This window comes from Meriones unguiculatus, chromosome 8, assembly GCF_030254825.1.
Source record: "Meriones unguiculatus strain TT.TT164.6M chromosome 8, Bangor_MerUng_6.1, whole genome shotgun sequence".
Taxonomy (NCBI): Eukaryota; Metazoa; Chordata; class Mammalia; order Rodentia; family Muridae; genus Meriones; species Meriones unguiculatus.
Genome location: NC_083356.1, coordinates 115,560,736 through 115,588,577, shown reverse-complemented (window position 1 = coordinate 115,588,577; position 27,842 = coordinate 115,560,736). Strand labels below are relative to the sequence as shown.

The following is a 27,842-nucleotide window of genomic DNA, read 5'->3' as shown; positions in this document are numbered from 1 at the left end:
ATAACCAACTAGCCAAGACCAAGACTCCATCCAATGTCTGTGTTACCTGGTTTTCTTGTTGGTCCCACAGATACAACTGTAGAACCTGAGCCAACTCCTGCCGCTGTTGCTGCAAGTACTTGTCCAGCTGCCGTCTCCGGTCTTGTAGAAGTTCAAGGAGGCTATCAATCTTCAGACAGCTGCTCTGAGCTCCCTGAATCAGCTCAGAATTCACACTAGATCCTTCACACTTGAATTTCTCTATGAAGTCAGTGAGTTGTTGACTCTTGTTTAGAAGGCCTAGAGATCTTTCCAAGAGTTCTAGAAGAAAGTTAAAAAGGAAAAGACTACTGTAATAGTGAGCAGCAACAAGCCCTGTAGGAATTGTATTAAATATTTAAATGAGGATTTAAATCTCAAGAACTGAAGAGGTGCCCTTGGGAAAGAGTACTGAGATATAGGACTTGAGAGAAGTGCTTTGCAGATCAAGACATCAACTGAAGAGTTAGGACCATTTCACTCTCCACAGTCAGTAGTAAAACCAGGGATCTCTGACTCATGCCTCCCCTTATCTCACCATCATTGATTTGTCTATGTCACGCTCCCATCTCACGTCCTGCATCTGTCTGGTTCTCTCTATCCCAGGATGCAAAGTTGCCTGGACTTGTGCAACCCTCTCTTGATTGCATCTCTCTCTCTCTCGCCCACTCGCCCACTCTTCACGCATACCCATAGAGACTTTTAAAACAAGCTTTGTGGTATGTGGTATTTTTTCCCATATTGAATCATTCCTTCCTAAAGGGAGGAGGAAAGATCCTAAGACTCAGGGAACTAACATATTTATGAGGTCCAGGAAGCTCACTAAACTTATAAGACCCAAGAGCTCTAAAGTTATAAGATCCACAGCCTTCCTGAGGGGGTAGGGGGCTTGTAGGAGCTATAGATAATTATTGAGCAAGAGTCTTTTCAGGAAATCTGACTGTAGGTTGAGCAGAGAGCTCCAGGAATGCAGCGTTCATGAGCTGTCACCCTGCTGAGGTGGGTTCCCTGAAGATGCTGCTGCTTTCCAGTCATCCATGCTCTTGTAAGTAACCCTAGCAGACATATTGTTTCACGAAGCTAAGTGTAGGAATATTTCCTTTAGTCTATTATTAGTGCACTGTCTAAGACAAACAGGCTTTTGTCCATGGCTCACCAGGGAAAAATACACAGACTTTGTCTCTTTCTACTTCTCCTTCTCTACCTTCCTCTACCTACCTAACTCCCTTCCTCATTCCCCCTTTTCTATGGCAACCTCCCACTTTCCCTCTTTTCCTCTCTCAACAATGGCCTTATTGCCTTAAAATGAAGATCTAGGCTCCCTAAAGTAGATTATTACATCTGGCACAGCCTAATTTCTATATTCCTTTGTCCAAAAGTCTTCATCCTACCTCTGAAAGTTCTTCACCCATCTATACCTCCCCTACCTCTATATTCTTCCCTATTTTCCCTGTCAAGAATGCCATTCACCTCAACTCCCTTCCTCGTATCTCTACTCACATTTCAGGCCTGTCAGATGTCAGTTCCTCAAAGGACAGACTGAACCAAAAACTCCTATTAACCATTTTCATAGCACAGCATTTTCATTCCTAGTGAAGCTAAGAGAAGAATGTGTTCATCTGACACCTGCTCTTGACACTAACCCCAGTGCAATATGATGATGAGAGATCAGGTTCCTCAGTGTAAACTGTTCCAGAACCATTATTCTACACCATTAAATTCAAAACAGATACTGGAAATGTCCATCACATCCTGAAAAAAGACTAAGAAGCCAAGGCTAGCTCAAAAGGAGAAGACAGGTGAGGCTATGTTAATCTTCGGCTCCTTAAAGCATTGTTCTCTGATGGAACGTGCTGGAACATTATAAAAGGTAGAAACCTCTACCTAGTCACCCTGTTCTGGCCTAAGCCATGGGACACAGTGGTCACAGAGGTGAGGCTAAGGGAAGAAAAGGGACAGTTGGGTCAAGTTTCATCATAGCTCCCTGTTATATTTTTGTCATCATGACATATGCTTTTGTACCACTCAACTGCTCAGCAACTCATAAATTTATTAGAACTGCTAACTCGCATTTTATTCCCTTAAATTTAACGATGATAGATACAAAGCCCTTGACCAGCAATCAGAAATCTCAACCATTAATATACACTTCAAATCATAGCATCTTAAACACATCCCACTGAACTGGCTGATTAGTCTAACTCCCATTTTATAAAAACAAAGCTCTTGAAGGCACCATTGGACATTATTCATTAGGATCCAGTTCTCCTGATCACTGCCCCCTACAATCCTTCAAGTACCACACAGAGAGGCTTAAAATTATCCCAGGATTTGTGTCACCAAAGACAAAGTACGCTTCCTGTGTTCAGCTAGCATTTTATCCATCTTATCAGCCCAAGATGAGGCTCAGTGGACTCTCAAAGATTACACAAAAGAGCAAGACAGGGCTCCATTGTCATCTGGATGCCAGGACAGTATAGCCTCCGGCTTCCAAATAAAAGCATCTGTGTCGGCTGGCTCATGTGTCACAGACCCTGTTTAATTTGAAGAAGCCAGCAGAAGCAGAAAGAGGGATATTAAACAGTCTCCTCTCCCAGTTCCAAATATTTATGGGGAAGTCCCCACTTCCACAAGGTGAAGTCACTCCAGTCCCATGAGTAAAGTTACTGTGTGATGAGCACATTGGCCGTGTGAGACTGAATTGAGGCCATCAAACCCATCTTGGGCACTGGACTTGACTCTCTTCCAGCCTCCTACCAGGAATGTTAAGTGATTCAGCTGAGCCCCGGGGGACCCTGCCAGATCACCACTGCCATGTCAGAACAGCCAGCTGATGCTCCAGTGCTGAGTCTGCTGTTACTGTTTGTATCTCACGGTGACAGGTGTGACAGACGGAGCATTAGGAAAATATATCTACACATTTGGTAGACTGCCATAAAGATTTGCACTGGGAAGACAGAGTTAGTCAACCCTTCAGTTTGGGAAATTTATAATGAAGAACTATTTAATAGATATTTTAGAGAGTAATATAAAGTGTGTGTGTGTGAGAGAGAGTGAGTGTGTGTATGTGTGTGTGTGTGTGTGTGTGTGAGAGAGAGAGAGAGAGAGGGGGTGTGTGTGTGAGTGTGTGTGTGTTTTAAAATGGGCTTTATTGCTTTATACCTTTTTTTCAAATGGCCAACCCTTTTGGGGATCAAATCAAGTTAAAAGTGACAAATAAAGACTATGTAGAGAGAAAGGCACTGTAAAAATAAAATAAAATAAAGCAAACAGTATCAAAATGTGTGACAAATCTATGAAGACATTTTCCTCATGCCCAGAAAAAGATTATAAACTACATTTCAAAGAAAAAATAAACCTTTCCCTACCCGTTTATCCACAGTATGTTCATAGATGACACCTTCTCTGTACCAGTCCCTGTCAGAACCAGTATCTTGTGGTGAAAACCTGGCTTCTAAATTATGCCTTAACAATTCCACTGTTACTATTACATACTCCAAAGGAGTTAAAAATATTCTGCATAATGTTTTTTGGACTTTTATCTTCATTATTTTTCACTGGAATGGTGAAGAGAGGAGTTCTTCTTACTCAGAGTCGATGTTTAAATGTTGCTCTGCATTTATCTCTCCTTAGATAAAACATTTCCTAAATTCAACCAGTGAGCGTAGCTTAAGGGTCCATGGTACTATGCTCTTTGAGGGCTCCTGGGGATAGAGGGATACAACAGCCTCTGCCCACATGGATGAAGATCTTGAACACAGAGAGCTAACCTTTCCACAGGTCTGCTACCTACCCCAGTGTCATCGACACACGGTGCTTTCTTTCACAAGGTGGCCGAAAACAAAGCTTTGTCCGTCCTTTCTTGAGACAAACTAAAGCATAACAGTAGAAAGACTTCAAATGCTGTCATTCAAGAGAATCCATATGCTAACATGTTTTGAGATCTGTAGAAGCTAACATGAAGTGAAAAGACTATTTCTTGCCTTTCACATGTTGGTCATGAAGCAGAAGAAGTGACTGCAAGGCATCAGCACTCTTGAACTCATGAGGATTCTGCAGAAAATCTTCAGCTTGGTCTATTTTAATGGCAAACTGAAAAAAAGCACAGGGAAAGACATGAAAATGATTTTAAAAACCCAATGGAACAATTTATTATACTTATGGATTTTTCTCATGCATTAATGGCCTACCTGACTCAATATGAAAGGGGGTAGGAAGAGCATGTTTTAACCTAGGATATTGTGCATGTATTAAACTTACAAAATACCATGGTTTCTCCTCCACTTTTTATTTCTTTTGTAACTAGAAACACATTAAGCATGCCAAAATAAGCCATCTTGTTTATGTTCAAATATCTAGTAGCTTTTTCAGCCAAAATTATTTTATATAGATTATATCTTCCCTATAGCGACAAATACAGTTACCATCAATACTCCAAGGTAGTTTCTCAAACAATAGCCCCCCCAAAAAAAATAGCTGACAAAAATCAACAAAAGGTTGTCTAACCAATAATTTGTAAAATCACAAGTGAATTTAACTTAGTGATATCAAAGAAATCTAATTAAATACTGTGATGTTTTTCCTCTGCGTGTTTAAGCTTACGTATAGAATCTCAATGTTTCTGAACAATAGTCTAATGTCAGTGAAGAAAACACACACATGCATGTATGCACACAGACACACATGCATAGGGAGAAGAGATGAAGGTCTAACAGCAAATGTAACAAGTTTGTTAATTTTATAAGAAGGAATGTGATTGGGGGTGTGAGAGAGAATACAAGTGTTAATTTTTGAAGCTGTAATTGGCAACCTTATTTAAAGTTGTGCCAATAGTATTTGTGCCACATTCGTATGAATAAAAATGTGATTGACTAAAGCAGAAATGAAACTGGAGCATTTCTCCACTTCAAAGGGGAGTTTATAACAATTTGACACACAAATGGTGACCAATAAGATCAAGATCATTTTTTTTTCAAGATCATTTTTTTAAATTTTTCTTAAAGTATATTCGAGATGGAAAGATGTTTGAAGTTAGGATAAAATGCTCAGGGGGATAATCGTAAACATAATTTTAGGTGGGGGCAAAGCATAGCTAAACATTCTATTTCAGTGTGGCAGAAAGGTGGTGGGTTTTCGCATCAAGATTCCCTGGGGGTTATCATAGTTTACAAAGCGCATGGTAAAGTCTTCACCTCTTGATCTGGTTTAGAATAAAGTAATAAAGGCAAAGTATCCCCGAGCAACACAAAGAAACCTCACACTGACTAGACTTCCTGTTTTGGTTTCTCTGAGGTACCATCTTTGAATCTGGTGATCGTTAATAGTTGATGAAATCAGCTGACCAAGAGGATGCCTCATCTTTTCATTACCACACCAGCTGCAGAAAATGCAGGTCTAAGCAGTACAGAAGGATGGGAAGGGCTGATGAACATGGCCCCGTGTGAAAAGCACAGAAGTCATCTGACTTCTCACAGGACAAGCTGACGGACACCAGCAGCAGTCATCAGGTGCATTGTTCCGGAAGTGCAGTGGTGTTCAAGAAGTTAAGCCTGACAGTCAACTGACTCAGCCTTAAGCCTGTAAACCAGATGCTCTCCAAAAGTAACCACCACAGCCCATCAGAGCATCTCTTATGATTCTAAAGAATCCTACTGTGGTTGTAGTTATAAGGGATTACATGCACTATGTATTCACGTCTCTCATTCATCCAGCTTGTTGATAACCAATTTCTAAAGACATTATTCCAGGAGAATCTTTAAAAGAGAAACTCCCATAGGCTATTTGTTCTTTTCCAGTAGAACATTATAGAAAGTTTATAGCCAGACTATAGTTTATATCTATTTCAGATTCTTACTCCAAATTGTTTCAACTGAAACAAATGATGCTCTAAAATTTCCTTGAAAAAAAAAAACAAAACAAACTTCCGTGATCTCCAATTAACTCTTATCTTGTAAACTTTTTTTCCCATCTAAAACTTAGACTCTTCTTATTTCTGAGGTTTGTACAGAGGAGGAATGGCAATGGGAACTTAAGAGTTAAAATCAATTTCATCATCTTTTTTATCATTGGTGAAAACTGCTTTGCCCTAGAGAAGCAGCCCACAGCTTATGTAGGACTTTGCCCTCCACCTAGTATGAGTGGTTCACAGAATGGGGGCATAGGATAATGCAGACACTTTTAGTTATTTCCCTAGAGCCAATAAAAGTCCACTTGAATATGTGCATCAAAGCACCTGGCTGATCTGGTTCGACTTAGTATTTCCTTACAAAATCTGGAAGCAATTTCCACATCACAGAGAAAATTAGCTAGCATTAACACTGAAACACACCAAGAAACAAATATTGAGCCTGATGTTAGGAAAAGATAATTTGCTAGTCTCAAGAGGGCTGAGTTTCAAAGACAGTGACATTTATTCCCCTCCTACTAAGAAGGGATGAATCAGCTGGAGCTATAACTTGGCTTCTGTGAGTGTATTTCAGCTGGCTTATTTCTCCTTCAAGAAAGGAGATCATGTATTGAACTCTCCCTGAAGACGGCCTATGAGACAAGCAGGGCTTCAGTGTGGAGCTGTGGCACGCGAATCTTAAAAACTACAGTAAGAAATTTGTTCCCCTTCTAAATGAGTTCACAGCTCATGAGACTGTCCACCTCAAGGTTTATGTTCTGTCACTAATCTTCTTGCCTTTGTAGTTCTAGATTTAACTCAATACCCCTTCTACGAACATCATGTTTTTCAAAGCTAGTGTTTTATCACAGTGAAGTTGGACTGCTCGTGTTTGGGTTCCTTACAACCTCTCCCTTCCAACCTTACGCCCCAACCTAGTTAAGACAGAGAAGGTTAGTGGGGGGAGGGGGGCAGACCCCTTTACTTTTCCTGGTTGTTTAAGGTCAATGGGTCTTTGAGGCCTAAACCAATTCTCCGTCCAACAACAAACAGTGGTCTCCCCATCCATCCCCTCCAAGCCTCTGCTCCACAAAATGTCTCTCGAAAGCGCCACATGGGACACACCACATGTCACACTTTCTCCAGGCTCTCTCAGTTATGGCCTTCAGAGTCCTAGGCCACACCCCTCTCCATGCTGCATGAGGCAGGCTGTTACCAGCTGGCAATGACCACGCCCCACAGGAGACAATTATCAACCGTGAACAAACTAAAGCCCAAACTAAATTCCACACTTGGGATTAAAACAAAAGCACATCTACATAACATAACTGAGTTTTTAAAGAAAGCAAAACAAACAAAAACAACCAAACCAAATAAAACTCAAGAAAAATTACAGAAGAAATTCAGTGGCCATTCATCTATGTTGGAACACTATCCAGGAATGAAGTTGTGCGAGGAGAATTCTGAGTACTTGGGAGAAACCAGGACACGAGTCTTGTGAACTCAGTTTCTTCCAAAAGTGTACAGACTTGGTCTTAGACTGTGTTTTTATGTTCTTCTCAGGCATAGTGGATAGGCATGAGTTTACTTCAGTTGTTGTTATTCATATGCTTCTATGTAAAAAAAACATGCTTTTGCCATGTGCAGCTTGTTCGTGTGATTGAACACTTCATTCCTGTGACTCTTCTTAACCTTCAGGGTATAAACTGATCCTCAGTAGTAAAGTTGGCTACTGAGTCTTTGCCTCATTTTTAGGCCCTGCTCCCCCAGGTTCATGGCTCTGCCAACTAGAGCCATAAACAATCTGAAGTTCAGGGCTTTTTTCTTCCTTACCTTGCATTTTAATGAGCTTAACCTACAGAGAATCACTTATATTCCCCACAAAAATACTCTACAAAATACTATGCTTACAGGTCAAACATCCTATAGAATATTATGTAATTGATTTTTCAAGTGAGCAGGGAAAATTTTATCCTCTGACTTTTAGCCAATGAAACCCCTCACACCAGCATTCCCCAATAATGTACAGTAAGAACAGCTAGATTCCATGATGGCATTACTATCTTCTAAACAAGGAACTGGATCAAAGGGACATGAGCAAGAGTTCTACTTTTACTTAACCACCTATACTTATTTAGATAAAGATCTGCATTTAAAAATATTAATTTTATTTTTTGTCAAAATAATACTAAATGTATTGCATACACCTCAGTTACCCTTGAACATGTATATTGGTAAGTCAACGTTTTCAGTGTGCTAATTTTTTGCTATGATATGGAGAAGCAAATGTTCTCTGAAACACCAACCTGCAAAGCACTTTCAAAAAACTCAGAAGTCAGTCCAAGGAGCTCTCTTCTCTTTTCAAGCATGGAGACCAGGGTTGCCCACGCTTCTCCCAGAGTCTGGGCCATAGCATCGTACACCTGACTTTGAGCCTTGTTTGCTTCAGCTGTCCTGTCTGCTTCTTGTAAGAGTTCCCACACACGATCTTCCAAGGCCTAAGTCCAGGGAAACAAAAGATGTAAGTCAGTTGTCATCCAGTATGAAAATAAAGGACCACACTCCAAACACAGATACCTGAAACTGTATGTGATCCAGGAAGATCTAGTAGATCATTAATAATGTATGAATACAAATCATATTTGATGAGAAGTTTCATTATTCCCTCCTGCTTCCAAGTGAATGCTTCTGTTCTTATACCTACAAACTCTATACATTTATTTTCTTCTTGACTTTAAAATTCTCCTGAAAATGTTTACCAATACATCCAACAACTTCCTTAAACTCAAAACATATGAACCACCCAATACCACCTTCAGCAGGTCTACTGTATGACTACACAGAACAGCTACATAAAAAACAACATTCTGTGTCAGTTCCCGCCAATTCCCAGACCTAGTCAGTCACATGGCCTGCTTCCTTCAAGGCCTCTGCTCTGCTTCTACCTCACGCCTTGGTTTCCTCCCTGCTTTGTCCTCAGGCTCCTGTCCTGGTCCTGCTCTTTGTCTCCCAAACCCTTTCCTATGCTAATGCCCTGTGGATCTTTTCACTCAAAAATAGGATCCGGCCTCTCCAACTGATTTGCAACTAAACGTCAGTCATAGCGCAGCAAATCGGGCCTCAGTATATCATTTTACTTCTACTCTGTCATTCTCTTTTCCACCGATAATCACACACAACTCAGCCTAGAGTTCTCTCTCTTCTGGTCACACACCTCTCCCTACTCCTCCACAAGCCCTTGTCTAAACAGTGTTCCCCACTGGTCAAGACGTTGATGGGTGTTCTCTGACCCTGGGGCCGTAACCTTTTAAAACAACGTTCAAGCATATAACAACTATAACTGTTTCTTCTGATTAGAAAAGTAACAGACAGATATTCCTCGTCCTACAGTTATACTAATGTTCAGAGGCGGAGAGAATGCTGCTACAGATCAGCAGAACTAAGTAGGGAGCGGTCTATAATAAAAACGAAGACATGAAGGTGGGAGACGGGGGAGCTATTGCCAAAATACATTGAACCTGTGCACTAGATTACCAGGAATAATTTCACAATTTTAAAGGAAAATATTTTACAATTTATTTCTATATTTTTAAAAATATACAAAATTTAAAGTTCCGTGTCCACAAATAAAGTTCTATTGGAATGCATCCATGATCATTTGTGCATCTTACAGATGTTTTCACATCAAAAAAGCAGAGTTTGGAAAATTACAACCCATGGGATAATATTATCTACAAAGCCTAAAATAGTCACCAAATAACCCTGAAACAAAACAAAATAATAATGTTACTCTCTGACCTTTAACAGAGAATAAACTGCTGGAAAATGTTTTTTTTAAAGTTGCAAATGCACCATCACATGCAATGCCACAATTTATTCCTTATTCTCAGATTGTTGGACTCTGAAGCTCCTTCCATCTTTAACTACTATGAAGTATTGGGTTGAGTTAACTCCAACAATCTTCACTCCATCTAACTTCTCACTCTGTGTCTATAAATTTATGAACTGCTCTTTCTTCTATAAAGTAAATTCTCTCTATATATATATATATCTATTTTTCTCTCTGGTTCACTCTCTCAGTTTTTTTTTCCATATAATAAAAATTAGTCACTTCTATTTTTATTTATTTTCTTGAAAATAGGTTTTTTTCCATACAATATATTTTTATGAGGATTTCCTCACTGTCGACTCCTCCTAGTGCCTCTCCTACCTGGATGCACTTTCTTTCTATCTCTCATTAAAAAACAAACATAAATCTAACAAATATTAATAAAATAAATAAAAACATACAAATTGTAATATGACAAAACAAACAAGTTGAAAAGCCAAAGAAAGCACCGTCTATATACCTTTCTTTCTTTCTTTCTTTCTTTCTTTCTTTCTTTCTTTCTTTCTTTCTTTCTTTTCTTTTTATTTATTTTTTTTATCAGCTACATTTTATTAACTCTGTATCCCAGCCGTGTCCCGATCCCTCATTCCCTCCCAGTCCCTCCCTCCCTCCCTCATCTCCACCGTGCCCCTTTCCAAGTCCACTGATGGTGGGACCTCCTCCCCATTCATCTGATCCTGTTTTAGCAGGTATCTTCAGGACTGGCTGCAAAGCCCTCCTCTGTGGCCTAACAGGACTGCTCCTCCCTTCAGGGGTGGGGAGACCAAAGAGCCAGTCATTGAGTTCCTGTTAGAAATAGTCCCTATTCCCCTCACTTTGGGAAACCAATTGGTTACTGAGCTACCACAGGCTACATCTGAGTGGAGGTTCTAGGTTATATCCATACATGGTCCTTGGTTGAATGTCAGTCTCAGAAAAGACCCTGTGCCCAGATATATTTGGTCCTTGTGGAGCTCCTATCCTTTCCCCATCAGACTAACTCCCCTTCTTTCTTATGATTCCCTGTACTCTGCCAAAGGTTTGGTCATGAGTCTTTGCTTTGAAAACACTGCTAGTTAGAGTCTTTCAGATGCGCTCAGTAGACTCCTGTCATACGTTCAATGCACATCCCATCTGTCTTTCTAAACGAGGATTGATCATCTTACCCCATGTCCGCTCAATTGCTTATCTTTTTTAGGTGTATAGATTTCATTATGTTTATCATATCTTATATGTCTATATAAGTGAGTATATCCCATGTTTGTCTTTCTCCTTCTGGGATATTTCACTCAGAATGATCTTTTCTAGATCCGATCTCCCGTACTCTCTCAGTTTTAGAGACAGGTTTTCGAACTCACTTTGATAGGCCAGGCTGGCCTCAAACTCACACTGATCTGCCTACCATTGCCTCCTGAGTGTTGGAATTAAAGGTGTGTGCTGACACCAAAACTAAATTCTTGGTAGTGGGTAGATATGGTGATTCACCACTCAAGGCTCCTGCTATCGGTGCTAAGCTGTTCTCCAGAACATTTACACCACACAATAACAGTGTATTTCAATCTGCTCTTTACTCATCTGCAGTGTCTACTAACTATCACACCATAAACATTTTTTTTGTTTTATACAATTTTTAGCCTGTGGCACAGTGTAAAAGTCACAGAAAGCACGTGAAGGTCAGTATTTGTGCTGTCTGTCTCCATACTGTAGAGCAATCTGGAGAACTCGGAAACTCAGACAGAAGGTTGTGGGCCCTTAATGCAAGAAAACTTTTTAAAAATTTGTGCTTTGCTGCTCCATTGAGAAACTGAAGCACAAATAAAAGTGAAACCATTGAAATACTTTGTGGATTCTAGGGATCTAGGGAGCACAGTATGAGCACAGTGCAGCAGCCATGTCATACGAGGGCTGGGCTGGGGTACCGACAGCACCAACAGGCGAGACGCTGAGGGCCTGTGAGGAGCACACTCCATCACCAAGAAACCGCTCAGCCCTCCAGGCTTGTGGTCACCGTGGGAGGTAAGGGGAGGTGGCTTCATAGAGTTGAACTGATTGGATAAGAAAATCATCCGAAGGCTTCTTGGGAAATGGAGACACTGCGCGGAAGACAAAGGAGCTAGGAAGATACAGCACAGTTTAAAATCTGATGCAAGAAAGCCGAGAAAGCTGGAGTAAAGGATGGACTGAGGCCACCAGGAAGCGCCACAGACGTGTTACAAAGGCTCAGCTCGCAACCACACAGGGCGATGGCAGACTTTCCGACGAATCGCGACAGACAGGAAGTCTACGGCCACCTAAGCAGATGGTGCGGTAGTTTGATCCACGTACTGCTCAGCTTGGAAAATAACATAAAGATCTTTCCCCTTAGCACATATTACTAAATGAAATTGCCCTGATCTATCCACCTTTCTATTTTAATATTCACGTATGAAATTGTTTTTTTTTCTCATGCTGTGGAGACAAAATTTCACATGAGGCAAATTTTGTTTGAGATCCTGTTTCTCATGTATGAACTTAGCCTTTTCCCAAACAACAAGAAAAACGCACACCCTTAGCCATTTCTCCAGAGATGGAGAGCATATTTTCCCATGGCCACAGTGCAAAGCAGAAAGATAGCAAGCCTCCTTTTTATTTGCGGCAGGCACAATGACTCAGAGCTTCACTCGGGGATTGGGACTAGGGTGGCTGATAGCAGAGCATACGCAAGACCTTGACTCTGACTCCCAGCACCATAAACCAGCACGGGGGCGCAAGCTGACTGCGCCACTTAACGACCCCCTACAGCTTATCAGCCAGCTTGTCTCAACATGTCACAGCCTTGAACAACAATACTGATCTTATATAAAGTTAGGAAGATTAAGTGAGTAATCTAAGTGAGTCCCTATTGTAGCACCTGACAGATATTAAGAGTCAATAAACGTTAGATGGCATTTGTAATTCTTTTTATATTCATGTACACCTACTCATTAATATTAATTAATTATTATTATTCACTTATAAAACCACCGGATGGAAGACATACCGGGATCTTTTTTAATTTAATTTATGTATTTATTTATTATCATTTATCTACTTTGCACCCCTCCTGCAGCTCCCTTCCTTTTCTCCTCTCAGTCCTACCCACCCTCCTTCTTCTCCCCCTATGCCCTTTCCCTAGTCCACTGATAGGGGAGGACCTCCTCCCCTTCTATCTGACCCTAGCTTATCAGGTCTCATCAAGGCTGGCTGCATCATCTTCCTCTGTGGCCTGGCTGCACCCCACAGGGAAAGTGATGGAAGAGCCAGCCTCTGAGTTCATTTCAGAGACAGCTCCTGTACCCTTACTAAGGAACCCATTTGGAAACTGAGCAGCCAAAGGGCTTCATTTGAACAGGGGCTTGAGGTCCTTTCCATGCATGGTCCTTAGTTGGAGTAAGGGCCCAGGTATTTTGGCTCTGTTGTTCTCCTTGTGGAGTTCCTGTCCTCATCCAGTTCTTTCTATCTCCCTCTTCTTCCATAAGGTTTCCGGCACTCTGCCCAAAGTATAGCAATGAGTTTCAGTATTTCCTTTGATGCCCTGGTGAGTAGAGTATTTCAGAAGTCCTCTGTGGAAGGCTCCTGTCCTGTTCCTTGTTTTTTTCCTACTTCCAATGTCTATCCTGTTTGCCCTTCTGAATGAGGATTAAGAATCTTCCCTAGAATCCTCCTTGTTTAGCTTCTTTACGGCTATAGATTTTAGTATGTTATCCTATTTTATAGGGCTTATATCCACTTATAAGTGAGTATATATCATATGTGTCTCTCTGCTTTTAGGATACCTCACTCAGGATAATTTTTTCCAGTTCCCACAGTTTGCCTGCAAATTTCACGATTTCCTTATTTTTAATTGCTGAGTAGTATTCCATTGTGTAAATGTGCTACACATTCTATATCCATTCCTCTGTTGAGGGACATCTAGGTTGTATCCAGATTCTGGATATTATGATTAGAGCTGCTATGAACATGGTTAAGCATATGTCCTTATTGAATGGTGGGGTATCTTTTGGGTATACCACTCCTATATGCCTAGGAGTGGTATAGATGGTTGAAAATATAAATGAAATGGACAATTTTCTTTATAGATTCCATTTACCAAAGCTGAATCAAGATCAGGTAAATAAATTAAATAGTCCTATATCCCCTAAGGAAATAGAAGCTATCATCAAAAGTCTCCCATCCAAAAAAAAAGCCTAGGGCCAGACGGTTTCAGCATAGAATTCTACCAGATCTTCAAAGAAGAGCTAACACCAATACTCTTCAAACTATTCTACAAAATAGAAACAGAAGGAACATTACCAAACTCATTCTATGAGGCCATAGTCATGTTGAGACCTAAACCACACAAAGACCCTACAAAGAAAAATAACTTCAGACCAATCTTGCTTATGAACATTGATGCAAAAAAAAAAAAAACTCAATAAAATACTTGCAAATCAAATCCAAGAACACATTAAAGATACACCATGACCAAGTAGGATTCATCCCAGGCATGCAGGGGTGGTTTAACATACAAAAATCCATTAATGTAATCCATCATATAAACAAACCGAAAGAAAAAACAAACAAACAAACAAAAAAAAAAACAAAAAAAAAAAAACCATGATCATCTCCTTAGATGCTGAAAAAGCATTTGACAAAATTCAACACCTGTTCAAGTTTAAAGTTTTGGAGAGCTCAAGGATACAAGGCACATACCTAAACATAGTAGAAGCAATATAAAGCAAGCCTATAGCCAACATACTGGAATCCTATAAGGATAAAGTAAATACTACTACACCCGTGATTGGAAACAAAAAGCTAATTATGATTTGAAGGGCTGATAATAAATACCCATAAAAGGTTTCAGAGATGATAACACTTGGAAATATAAGACAGTTTAATTTGAGTCTAAACATTAATGATACACTTTTTTATTCCTTAATACACATATTTGTTTTAGGTCCATTGTTGCATGATATCAAATAATTATGACAATAAATATAAATAAACTGATAATCAGGGATATTAACCTATACTTTACAAGTTTATTACTTAATTTTTTTAATTTTTATTTATTATAGTTTATTCACTTTATATCTCAATTGTAGCCTCCTCCCTCATCTCTTCTCAGCCCCACTCTCCCTAATTCTTTCCCCATCCCCTCCCCTAGTCCACTGAAAGGGGGAGTTCTTGTCCCCCGCCATCTGCCCATAGCTTATCAAGTCTCATCGGTACTGCCTGGATCCTCTTCCTCTGTGGCCAGGTAAGGCTGCAAATGATCCACTTTTTAAAAAACATGTGTACTAACATATATTTTGAAAGAGTTTTTTTTTTTTCAAAAACATGTCTTAATCACCAATTTTGTTCTTCAGTTTTTCAATAGTTCTCTACAATATTATTTTCTATTACAATAAAATAATTATATAGAATACAAATGTATATATAGAATACATTTGTATTCTATATAATGAAATAGTTATTTCATATAGGAAGATAATTTACAAAATATTTTCACATGGACAGTAAAAATATTTACTGTGTAAAATTAAAATGTAAAGTTTAGCAAATGACAAGGCATTGTACAAAGTTTCAATCGTCTTATTTGGGTTTCATGGTAAACTCAACAGCATCAACTTTGGTCTGTAAGCTTTGGAGAGCTGAGTGTGGGCTGCATTTGGGGCATATAGGTCACCTGGGCTGAGGACTGCGCTGGTGTGCTCAAGCACATGTCCCATTTTCTGTGTCTAGGGCATCCCTCACCAATGAAGGCGAACATGAGAAAGCAGGAGCGTGCCGTCATCACTGAGATGACACCGTTAGTGCCAGCACAGAATTCTTCATCAGTTTTTGCAGTCATCTCTTGCTGGCTCTTCCAAACGCCAATAATCTTCCTCATAAGTCTGGTTAAAAGCCCACCACACCGTGCATATCAATGAGCACTTTGCTGACAGGCGAATTACCTGTGTCCATCTACAGAAACACCAGTATTTGAATTAATAGGCGTTTCAGCTTACTGTCACTCTGATCCAGCTCTACTGCCAAGCATTTTTTGTTACCAATCATGACATTTCAGGGTCAGGATGAGGATGACATCTGAATTTTCTATTTTCCAGACATATCAGGATAATGATTTTCTGAAGTTCCTTGAAACCACATCTTACCTTTTGTGTCAAGCAATTCAAAATACCTCCTAAGTAAGGGAAATTATCTCAGAATGCAAAAGCATTCAGCCCCTACAGCAGTTTTTTGGCTTAAGAGTTTTTAAATTGTCAAACTAACTTGGGATTTTAGAAATGTTCTATTCAAACATAATTGGAATCTGTCTTTAGGCTTTTCACCCACACATGATTAAATAATGGTGATTATTCAAAATTTTGAGTGTTTGCAATAATAAAGTTATTCCTTTTTAAAGTAAATCTAAAAAGTAAATAGATTAGTGAGTCTAATCTATTCCATTAGAGCTTATACATAGATGTTCTTATAAAAATGATTAGAACAATTATTTTAATAAATATAAGAAGTATAGAAAAATATCAATGTGACAAATTAATATTATTAAATGATTAAAAAAATGCAATGAATGTATACAGTTCAGGAATAAAAGGCAGAGCAAGGTGAACCAAAACGAGGTTATGTGTAGAGGTCTGCATTTGTAATTTATCTGTGTAAAAATAACAACAAAGTAATGAGGCAATGAAGATAGGCATTTCACTATAAAGAGCTTCTTCTCCTGAAGAACAAACCATCATCCGAGCAGTGGGGACTCTGTGTGTCAGCTCCTCTCCCTTAACCTGCTTCAAGTCTGTGTCTATTCCCTCACGTAGTGGAAGCTGGGCCTCAATCATCATATTTGTACTTTCCTACCTTTCGGGGAATAAGACATTGCTTTATGCTTCCATAACCGTCATGAAGTCTCATTCCACCAGTCACAAGGAAGCCACACTAGATGCCAGCCAAGGCATCAGCTACCCCGGATAGCGATTACTGGAGCCCCCTCTTTGGCTGTGAGCTGGAGGCTGTCTGCAAGGGCCTAGACCTGAAATAATGCCCATACCCTCCCCCTCTCTACCTTCTCTAGCAATTTCCTGCCCTGATTTTTCCCCCAAAGCTCCTTGAATGAATGCCAACTTGTTCAATGAAGATGTTATTGCTTATTACATCACCGATAGGAATTTCATGTTTGCATCTTGTAGAGAGAGAGGAGGAGGAGGAGGAAGTGAGGTAAAGAAAATAAGCCAAATAAACAATATGAATAGGCTTGTGTTCAATGACATCTCATTACTGATAAAGCAGTGATAGATGGAAAACAAAGTTTCATATGGAAATCTCCAAATAGCGTTTCAATACATCGCTCTCCAGGACTCTGTCATGGAGGCTTGTCTGCGTCTACCCGCTGACTGCGTGGCTTCTGTAGTCTTGTCTAATTCTGTGGCTCAGAGACCACAGATGCATTAATTGAGAATACTTGCTTGCTGAGTACATTTGCAAGGTACAAGGACTAGCCAAACCTATCTTTGTATGTGAAACATTTTATACAGAGGTTTAAAGTTAGATCTTATATTAGTAAGAAGCCTATAATAGCTGTAATTTTACTGAAACATCAGTGAACAACCACTGTTCACCCTACTGAAGAAATGAACTTTTTCCTCACTCTTAAGACCTATTCAGGCAATGATTTACTGATTTTTTTCTGCCTTTCTTAGAGAAAATTAAACCATTATAGAAGGTGTGCTCTATTTCTTTTCTCATCCTTTTCCTTCTTTATCTTTCTCCTCTTTCCCTGCATCCCCATCTCTTGTTTTGACAAACAAATTCAGTTTATTCTCCGTCAATAGAACCAAACTCTCTAGTATATGAAAAACACATGACAGATGATGAAAGCCACTCCATGCCTTTGCCCTTGGACGGGAGAGGCCAATGACATTGGCCTGGCTTATAAAACTTGCTCACTGAGCTACCCATGAATCGACTGGCTCATGGGTGAAAGCAAAATTGATTTGGGAAAAGTGTTAATAAAATGGAAAATAATAATTTTAAAATCCCTGGAAAATCCACTTTCACAGAGCCTTTTCTGCCAGCGTTATCTGCAGTGGTCTGCTCACCTGCTGCTGAATTGCTATGGCGTAAGCCTGGAGCAGGTTGGTGACCATCCCACTAGCCGTGAGTGGAGCTTATTTAGAAGCTCCAGGCACCCAGAGCCCCATCAACAGTACACAGCCACAGTCTCTATATAAGACTTGTACTTTAAGATGCTTGAGGATCAAAACAAAAAAAAACTTGATTTTTTAAAAATGTGTAACGAGAATCTTGCTTTGACACGTGTAACGACATATGAACGTGAAATTGTACTGTCTTCTCTTCTGCCAACTCAGAAGACAGAATATTCAAAATAATTTATTTCCAAACACATTTGAGGCAAGTATCATGGATTGAATGTCAGGTGAGACTCAAAATGATTGTACTTATCTTCCTTGTTTAATACAAGTCTGGTTAACTCCAACTATTTCCTGCACCTGTTGTCACTTAGATTATCTGTCATAATCACGCAGTAGTGATAAATGGCAAAGATGGAGTCCCAGGGAATATGCCTCCTTAGTTTAAACTCTGCATCTGACAGTGCTGTAGGATGACCAGTGCCATCCTCTGCATTCTTGTGTCTTCTTTAAGCAGCTGTTCCCACATAACGGCTAGTCCCCAAGTTAAAGTCTGACGTGAACAGGCCTGCCTAAGTCTGAGTAAACTACTGAGGTTTAGGCTGTTTTTTTTTTTCAACAACTCTAGATTGCTTAGCTAAACCAAAGCACGTAACCACACTGTTGACCGTCTCTCTTGCTCACAGGGTGAAACAATGCCCATTTCACTACCTTGCCAACCATCCACACAGCCTTCCCTCCCATGTGTACCTCACATCCCAAGGGCCCCGAATCACCTACAACATTGCCTCTTGTGCAGCACTAGCTGACATGATGAACATGTCTTCACAGCGTTTACTTTTGTTTCCTTAGACATTGACTATTTCTGAGTCCTCTGTCTAGATCTCTACTGCTGAGTCCTTTCTATTCTGATTCTCCAAATCCACGATCCCCAAATCAAGCAGTAACTGGATATATCCCAACACCCATCAGAAGATCCTAAGGAAAGCAGATGCCCAGGCCTGGATCTTGAGGATCAGAACTGAGAATTCCTGCTGGGTTAACATCCTCATTTGACTCTGACATGTAACTGTGTGCTGAAGGCGCCATCCACTCACTGGTTCTTCTGGGGACAGAAAATAGGACTGGATAGGAGGAATGGCCTCAAAGTGCTCACATGAAGCTGATTAACTTCAACAACAATGGAACAGCTGTATATAACAAGCAAACAAGACGCTGAATGAACCGTACGCAGAGAACTGATAAGTCTGAAGTGGTTGAAGCATCAGTCGTGTGAATATGATTATTGTGCATGTGCATATGGACTGAAGTGCTCCTGTGCCCCGTGAATGTGTACAATCAGTAGGTGTTAATTAAAAAGGTATACTCTAAAACTTTCTTATGCAATCTTTGCAACCTTGGCCTTAACTCTAAAGGAGAAGAACTCCTTTCTTAAAGATCCTTTTATCTTTAATTCTTGACATGTCAGACAATACAAAGTAAATTGCAATGGGCACTATTCAACTGAAAACTCAAACAAACAAACAAAAAAATGAAACAAAAACCACCCTTATTTAAAAAAAAAAAAGAATATAGGACTCCAGTTCATAAGTAAGATATTACAACATCTAAAAGTGTGTAAATTCTCAAGACTACATCTAGGTGCAGACCTATCAAGGTGCCTCAAATTTCCACCTTTGGGGGAGGGTTGTTTTTGTTTGTTTCTTTCTTTTTAACATGCTACATGATTACATGATGTAGTTGTTAAATTCCTGGTGACAGAACATAATGAGACCATGCCCTTGCCTTTTTCTTGTCAGTGATTTTCCATGCCCTGGGAGATGCGCAAAAGAGGAGCCTTGGTTTCCTGGCATACTTCATCTTCATTCTCTGGTCACTGTTTCCTTGTCCTTCCTGTCCTTCTCATGACCTCAACCACCTTCCCACAAGCCAATGCTGCAAGCATGCAGAAGCTTTACCTTTCCTCATACTGCATGGCCCAAGCTACCTTCCCACCTCTGAGGATCCATGGCCAGCAAATGACCTCTCCCAGTTCCTTCCCTGATTCTTCCTGTCTCGTCAACTGTATTTTATAAGGGCTTCTACTAAAGCCTTTGCAAACTTACTAAACTTGTTTAAATGTCTATTCTGTAGTTTGAAACTAATTTTTAAATAGTACAGTCTTCTTCTAAAAATAGTATATGCAGAAACTCATATTTTAGAGAGATGGTAAAGAGAAGGAATATAGGGGGCCATATTAATAAGTAGTAAAGCTAGATGAAGACTTTCAACAGACTTAAAGTTTTTCAAAGCAGAAAAAAATGGCGAAGGATGATTGATCTTGATCTTCATATGTGTTTCTAGTGTCTAGAAAGCATCTCATACTCAAAGGTGAGCTCGTTTCTCACTCTAATGTTTGTAAACTTTCCTTTGGTAGGAACAGGTGGGATTCTGGCTAAGTTGGAAGGAAATGGACAGCCTTGTGACAGAGGTTAGATGTAATAGTCTGGGCTCTCAAATCAGCTGATGCTCTGCCTTTCTAAAACGAAGAAGGTGCTAGGTGTGGCAACATTTGCTTTACTTCCCCACCCTGGGCAGGCATCAGATCCAGGTAACACTCTATGTTCTTACTCACAACGCAAGAAAAAATTTATTGTTGTAATTGTAGTAAGGTTTTTAAGAGATTTTTTTTTCTATTCCATACACATGGCCTATTCTTTGTGATTTTTTTTTTTGCTATATAGTATAAATACTTACAAATTGCAACTGTCAATCATTCAGTTTTACCTAGTTTACTTTGAACTTTAAAATGTATTACATTTATTTGTTTGTTTGTTTATTTATCTATTTTTGTAGGGTGAGAGTGGACCTGTATATGCCGTGGTGTACTTATGGAGGTCAGAGGCCAGCTTTTGGGGAAAAGGCAGTTCTCTTCCATAGAGTAGGTCTCAGGACTTGAACTTATGTCATGAGTTTTACTTGAAAATGCCTTTTCCCACTGAGCCACCTCACTTGTCCTGAACTTTTCCACAATTGCTTATGACTGAAGAAGGTGCCTGTCGGTAGCCCACTGCTTAAGCTTCTCCCAGATCTTACTCTCTTGATTCCTATCTGACTAGTTGACTCTCCTCGATAGGAACAGAGCTCACTCTAGGGACACCTCGTGGCTGTGATACCCCTGTGGGGGAGCCAGATCGCCACCGGAAACTGGAGACCAAGTACTTGCAGTTGCTGACAGGACTTGGCTTACAAGTGCATCTTCTCTGTGTGGTCAGCCATCCCTCTGTCCATTGGCAGTTATGCACTCTGGGTGGCCCCTCTGGAGTCTCTTCTGTGACCTTCTCAGACACTCATTCCTTACACCTGCTTTACTAGGCAAACTCTTCCTTCATTTTGCTGTTACCTTTAAGTCAACAAAAGTGGCACTTAGGTTACACAAAATATCATCTAGAAAAATTGGACACTGCCTGAGGTGACACCATCTACTCCATTCTGCTTTTAAAGTCTAAAGGGGAAAAAAAAAATGAAATTCTGTCCTCACTTTGAAAAAGAAGCCACAACATCTTCTCAGATACAAAAATCCATTCTCAGGTTGAAGAAGCCTCAGGGCAGCCACCAAATGAAATACTCAGATTAATAGACAGCAGTGCTAATATGTTTTTTTTAAGCTAGTTTGTTTCACAGAACAAATACGGTGTCTGGTTTACAGTGTAAGCAGACTTTGTGTTGACAATGAGCTATGGTGCTTTTAAGACGAGCAACCCATGAAAAATGAGTTGCCTCAGGACTCGGTCAAGGCCAACTTAATTTAAGTTTTCCTTTCCCACTTGGCTGGCCATTAAACTCAGGGAGAGTATCTTGGAATTGGATCAGAGAAAAAGACATTCTGGCCAACATCATAAAGCTTGTTATTTAAAGAGATGCTAAAAAGAACTACTTTTCCTCTAGGTTGCAGAAGCATGGAAAACCAAGGCTATTCCGTGCTCCTCAAAAAATGCACTCTGTCTATTTAAGTGTGGCTTCACGATAGTCAGCTTTAAGTAGAGCATATTTTATGGTCATTGTACCACCTGAGCTGCCATACAGAGCACAAAAAAGATTACAGACTTTCTTTTCAGTGGAGCATTAAATGGTGCCCTGAAAAGCAATTTACTAAAAGACCAAATAGATGTGGCACATCCTCCAAATGTTAGCCTGACAGGACAGCCTACCTGGAACAGAAACAGACAGTCCTTTTGTTTACAGAAATCACCTTAGTTTTACCAAGGGAGCTGAAAGTAATTAGTTTAGGACCTTTGGAAGCAAAGAATAATGAACATTTTTGGAACAGTAAGTAGCTAAGTTTAATTATTTTTTTGTCAATCTCTTCCATGTATCATTGGGGGCTCCACTGGCTTTGCTGTTCTTTTTAACTAGAACATTCCCCATGTTCATTGTCGCTTATCTAAAAACCTGTTTGCCTTCCAGCCTCCATGACAATTCCACCCCTCCATGAGGCCCTCTGTTCACATCAGCCAAGAGTAATTCCGCTTTCTTGGGGATGCCTCTGTCTACCCCTCCCCTTGGATGTAGCATTGCACTATATAAACCCTTATGTGTGCTGTAGCTTCCTCAGGAAAAACGTGCCCTGTCTTGTTCATTTGACACCCCTCATCAGACAGCATAATCTTTCAACTTCAAGAAGATAGCTGCTGCAAGTGGTAAACAGAAAAGCAAACTAATATGTTTTGAAAAGATAAAAATCTGGTTTAAGAAGATAAGACTTTCTATATTTTTAAACTTTCTCTTCTTAAATTTTTTATTATTATCATCATTTATTACAGTTTATTCACTTTGTATCTCAGCTGTGGCCCCCTCCCTCATTTCCTCCCAACCCCACCATCCCTTCCTTATCTTCTCCCATGCTCCTTTTCAAGTCCACTAATTGGGGAGGTCCTCCTCCCCTTCCAACTGACCCTAGCTTATCAGGTCTCATCAGGACTGGTTGCATTATCTTCCTTTTTTTTTTTTTTTTCAGCTAATACTTCCTTAAGAGACAAATGTGGGTTGAGGAGATGGCACAGAAGGTAAGCATGTTTGCTCTGAGTTCTGATCCCTAGCACCCGATACAGGCTGTATGTGACAGTAACTTCAGCATGGGAGTGTGGAGGCAGGTGGAACTGAAGAGCTTATTAGATTGCCAGCATATGAAAAAGCCAGTTTCTGGTTCATTGAAAGACCCCATCCCTTAGCAATAAGGCAGAGAATAAGAGCAGACATCCATCATCCTACTCTGGCCTTTACATGTGCACACATGGAAGCATGTACCTACAAACTCACATGCGTGTATCATATACCCCCCCCACACATGCATACAAAAACAAAAAGAGAAAAATATAAGCCTAGCTCCTATTCAATTGTGAGTCCCCAAATCCCATGTTTTCCTTTGGCCTACCATGGCCCCAGGTTCAGAGTACTGCTTTGGCTATAATAACTGCCATTTAGTGACCTAAAAATCTAATTGTGCCCACCAAGACAATGTGGGCTTGTTTTATGTAACAAAAGTCTGGTTCGAGCCAAATGCTTAACATAAACACACACACAAAAAGACCCATTTGAAGGGGAGGAAGACTTGAAAAGGAGCATGGGGGGGAGATGAAAGAGGGTGAGTGGTATTGGGAGGGAATGAAAGAAGGGGCTACAGCTGGGATACAAGGTAAATAAACTGTAATTAATATAAAAAATAAAAATATATATACATCCATAAAAAAGACCCATTTAGTGAATGTCCCAAATATTTCTATCTAAATATTCTGAATATTTCATGGATCACCCAGTGACTCCAAAGTCAATAAAATATGCACATGGCCTGCACTGCCAATAAGCAAAGCACCGTCTATCTTTACAAAAGTAAAGGTCCCCGTAGCCTTTCCTTCACATATGTGAACATTAGTGCTGGGAGAAAAGTGTCTGTCGTAAAGGCCTGTCAGCTCTGAGGCCTCACTGTCCCACATGTGGACTGCTGACCAGCACTGAATGTCTCTACTTTCTGTGCTTCCACTTTAACTGCATCCTCTTTGCTTCACATAGGAAAGTGCTCAGCAGTTCACAGCAAAGTTACTTATATGCCATTATCTTCTTTCCCATTCTGTCTTCTTTATACCTTGCCTCACATCAAAAGCAGATGGCAGCCAGGCAGGGCAGCCCACACATGTAATCCCAGTGCTCAGGAGGCAGAGGCAGGCAGATCTCAGGCAGTGCTCAGGAGGCAGAGGCAGAGAGTTTGAGGCCAGCCTGGTCTACAAAGCAAGTCCAGGACACCTACAGTTACACAGAGAAACCCTGTCTCCAAAAAATAACTAACTAAATAAAAGTAGAATGACTATTCTACAGTAGGCAATTATACTTTTATAATCAATATTGATTATAGTGAAAATTCAGATAGATTAGGACAGATCTTTTCTACTTCACACTGATGAGAGGATCACTTAAATAACTCCCGTATGAGAAATGGCTTCCTACTGATTAGCAATGAAGACTTTTCTTCCTCTACCACTTAGAATCCAGATTTCCTCAGACAGCATTTCCATGTTGCAAATGCAAGTGCATATTTCCTTTCTTTTTTTGTTTTGCTTTGTTTTTGTTTGTTTGTTCATTGCTTGCTTTTGCTTTTTGAGGTAGGGTTTCTCTGTGTAGCCTTGGCTGTCCTGGATTCACTTTGTAGATCTGGCCTTGATCTGCCTTCCTTTGCCTCCCTGAGTGCTGGGATTAAAGGCGTGTGCCACCACGCCCAGCTTTAAGTGGATATTTTCATTCTTCTTTCATCCAAGAAGCTTGAAAGCCAAAATTTGAAAGCATCACTTTCATATAACATAGTGGCTGAACTTAATATCAGTTCTGTGACAGCCTCACACACACACACAGTAAGGTATACTCCAGGCCTTCAGAACCTGCCCACCAGACTCCATCATGCTAGGCCAGGCTTAGAGCAGACTTCCACACTGGAAAACAGCAAGCTCCTATTGTTGGTTATGAGGTGATGGGCTCTCTTTTTATAGGATCAAGTGTTCTGTGGAGACAGGATGAGACCGGCTGTGTCCAGCTTGTGCAGGAAGCTATGAGCTGAGCAGAGTGGGAAGACCATGACAAACAAGACTGGATTCCCAGCTCCACCAGTAGATAGAGGCTAGGAAGCTCCTTAACAAAAGGACGCCATACTGTATTGCTCCTTATTGTGTAATCAAAAAGACACAATGGTCAAGAAAGCAGTCTCAGCAGCAAATCTGGCTGCTTTGTCTGGACTCCATCTTCAAGATTCACTGGTATTTTAAGGAAAAGACTTCTGGGGTGCTGCCTGGGTATGTGCGATGAGGTGTATAGGTCCAGGTTTGGGGGTTTCCTGGTGGCAGGCGGCTGCAGAAGCCTTAACTGTTGTAGCATAAATAAGCAAATGTAAGGCGTGACTCAGGGAGGTGAGGGAGAGCCTGAGATTCAGCAGGAATCCTTCCCAAAGGCTGGCAGATGCCAGCAATGCCACTGCACAGAAGATTTTAATTTGAGGGCTTTTTTTGTTTAAATATTCATACTACCATCCCCACACTTTTAAAAAAATAGCCCAGCAAAACAAAACAAAATGAACTGAAAAACGTGAGGGTCAAGGTGTGCCCATCTGCCACAGGAGAGAAGTTAAAGAGAAACATGCACCCCTCCCTTCCGCTATTGGGATTACTGAAGCAAAAGACCCCAAAGAAGTTAAAGTTCCCCCAGAAATCTCCTGCTCTGGAAAGGTCAATTGATGGAAGAGAGTCCACAGAGTTCAGGAGACCCTGCAGGCTAGCTGGACAGCGATCAGTCAATGATGGACAGGACCAAACCTCCATCCGGGTTGCTCAGTGAGGCACACCTCTTGCCTTTTATTTAAACCTCACCCTGATGCCAGTGCCCTGAAGACAGACACCACAGTCATTAGACCCTTTAGTTGTTTATCTTCCCAGGGGCCACACTGAATATACCATCTTTCTCTGACTTTCACTATTACATAATTTTTTTTTCCAGTTTGGGTATTGGGGATTGTGGTTGAGCCCAGCTTGTTGGGTAGCCAAGCTCTTTCCCTGAAATCTCAGGTAACAAGGGGAATAGAGTAAGAGGAGAGCAGGATAAAATGTAATGGGAGTACTTGCTCCTCTATTCATAGGCAAAAAAAAGAGGAATTTCTTGACAACCCAAAAGAATGGCTCTGATGAAGGAATGCGTGGCTCAGAATAGGCCTGGACAGGAAGCACAGGAGCAGGTAAACATAGGCGGAGCCTCTCACCAGCACTGCAAACTACATCACATAACGCTTTTATAGTACATAGGCACTGAGCCTCAGTTCTCAGTTAGAAAATAAGCATTAAGGTTGCTTCTTCAGCAGGGTAGTGTGGCACATGCTCTTAATCTTAGCACTTGGGAGGCAGAGCCAGGTGGGTCTCTGTGAGTTTGAGGTCAGCCTGCTCTACAGAGCACATCAGGGACAGCCATGGCTGCACAGAGAAACCTTGTCTCAGAAAGAAAGAAAGAAAGAAAGAAAGAAAGAAAGAAAGAAAGAAAGAAAGAAAGAAAGAAAGAAAGAAAGAAAGAGAGAGAAAGAGAGAAAGAAAGAGAGAGAGAGAGAAAGAAAGAAAGAAAGAAAGAGAGAGAAAGAGAAAGAAAGAAAGAGAAAGAAAGAGAGAAAAGAGAGAAAGAAAGAAATAAAGAAAGAAGGAAGAAAGGAAGGAAGGAAGGAAGGAAGGAAAAGAAAGAAAGAGAGAGAGAGAAAGAAGAGAGAAAGATTACTTTCATCATGATACAGTTAAAATGAGGTGAAGCATTGTCAGTGGGGTGGCAGAACCAAGCATGAGTCAGCCTTCCATAGTCAATCATACCCATTATTTCCATTATTAACTGTAATGAAACATAAGTATATTAAGACAGTAAATACCATGAAATCACACATTTCCTTTTACAGTATTCATATGTGTTTCCTTTGCTCTTTCCATCGTTTAGGTATTTGTTTGTAAGCCATACTGAATCTGAGTGCATGCAGACAACTTTCTAACTTCAAAATACTTTCCGCCTTCCACCTTCCCGATGGTGAGTGCTCTCTGTCATGAACAATTCCACATTTGGCTAAGGCTGAGGATCTGGCTTGCTTCCATGTATGTGGACCTATCTGCATTGCCCCCGTGGCACGCCTGGGTTGGCTACCCAGAGGCTATTTAAGCTGTGGGCTGGCTTTCCCCGGGGTCCGAGGATTGTTCAATGTTCCTGAATAAACTGCATTGAAAAAAAAAATACTTTCCTGATGAAAGAGAAATAACACCATCTCCCAATTCTGGCTATGAAAACCTATTAGGCATGGCTGGTTGGCGGTGGTCATGCCACTCCCCGTTTGTAAGGCTGTCCCTAAGCTGGATTGGCACATGACATAGAGGTTTGACTTTGGTTTCTGGCCCACTTCCAGTTTGAAAGGGTTGCTGCTCTAAACGGGATGCGGAGAGCCCTGAGTGCGGAGCCAGGAGTGAAGCCTCCAGTAGCCTCTACCTGAAAGCCAAAACACAGCCCTGGGGTAATTAAGAATGCGTGGCCACGCTTTCATCTGCAAGGCTTCGGGTGCTAAAGCCAAGTTAGTAAAGTATCAAATGGTTCTGTTGTCAGTAGGAAATGCCAGCCACATAGCAGTGACAGAGAGACAGAAACCTGGAAAATTCTAACGCTGTACAATTGCACCAGTCCATTTGGAATTAAAAACAATTTTAAAAAAATTGTGTCATTTTTCAAACCAGAACTACTTAAAGGACCACAAACAACTTCATCATAACGAAAATGCTGCAACTTTTTATATTTCAAGACTTAGACCCTGTATAATTAAATGTAAACAAAATCAGATATTTTCCTCTCGATTTACTGCATCATAATTGTTATTCAAACACATTTCTTTTGTGCAGTA

At 40.5% G+C, this 27,842-nt stretch overlaps 1 protein-coding gene across 5 annotated transcripts in view; it reads right to left on the bottom strand.

Annotated features, from left to right (window-relative positions):
• The window catches only part of Ccdc141 (coiled-coil domain containing 141), a 163,832-nt gene that overhangs the window by 115,028 nt on the left and 20,962 nt on the right, over positions 1–27,842 (bottom strand). For all 5 annotated transcript variants that reach the window (XM_060390407.1, XM_060390409.1, XM_060390408.1 and 2 more), the window contains 3 exons: positions 8,209–8,400; positions 4,002–4,110; positions 47–300 (listed from right to left, as the gene is read on the bottom strand). In XM_060390407.1, coding sequence (XP_060246390.1) covers positions 47–300; positions 4,002–4,110; positions 8,209–8,400 — 555 coding nt within the window. The remainder of the gene's footprint in view (positions 1–46; positions 301–4,001; positions 4,111–8,208; positions 8,401–27,842) is intronic.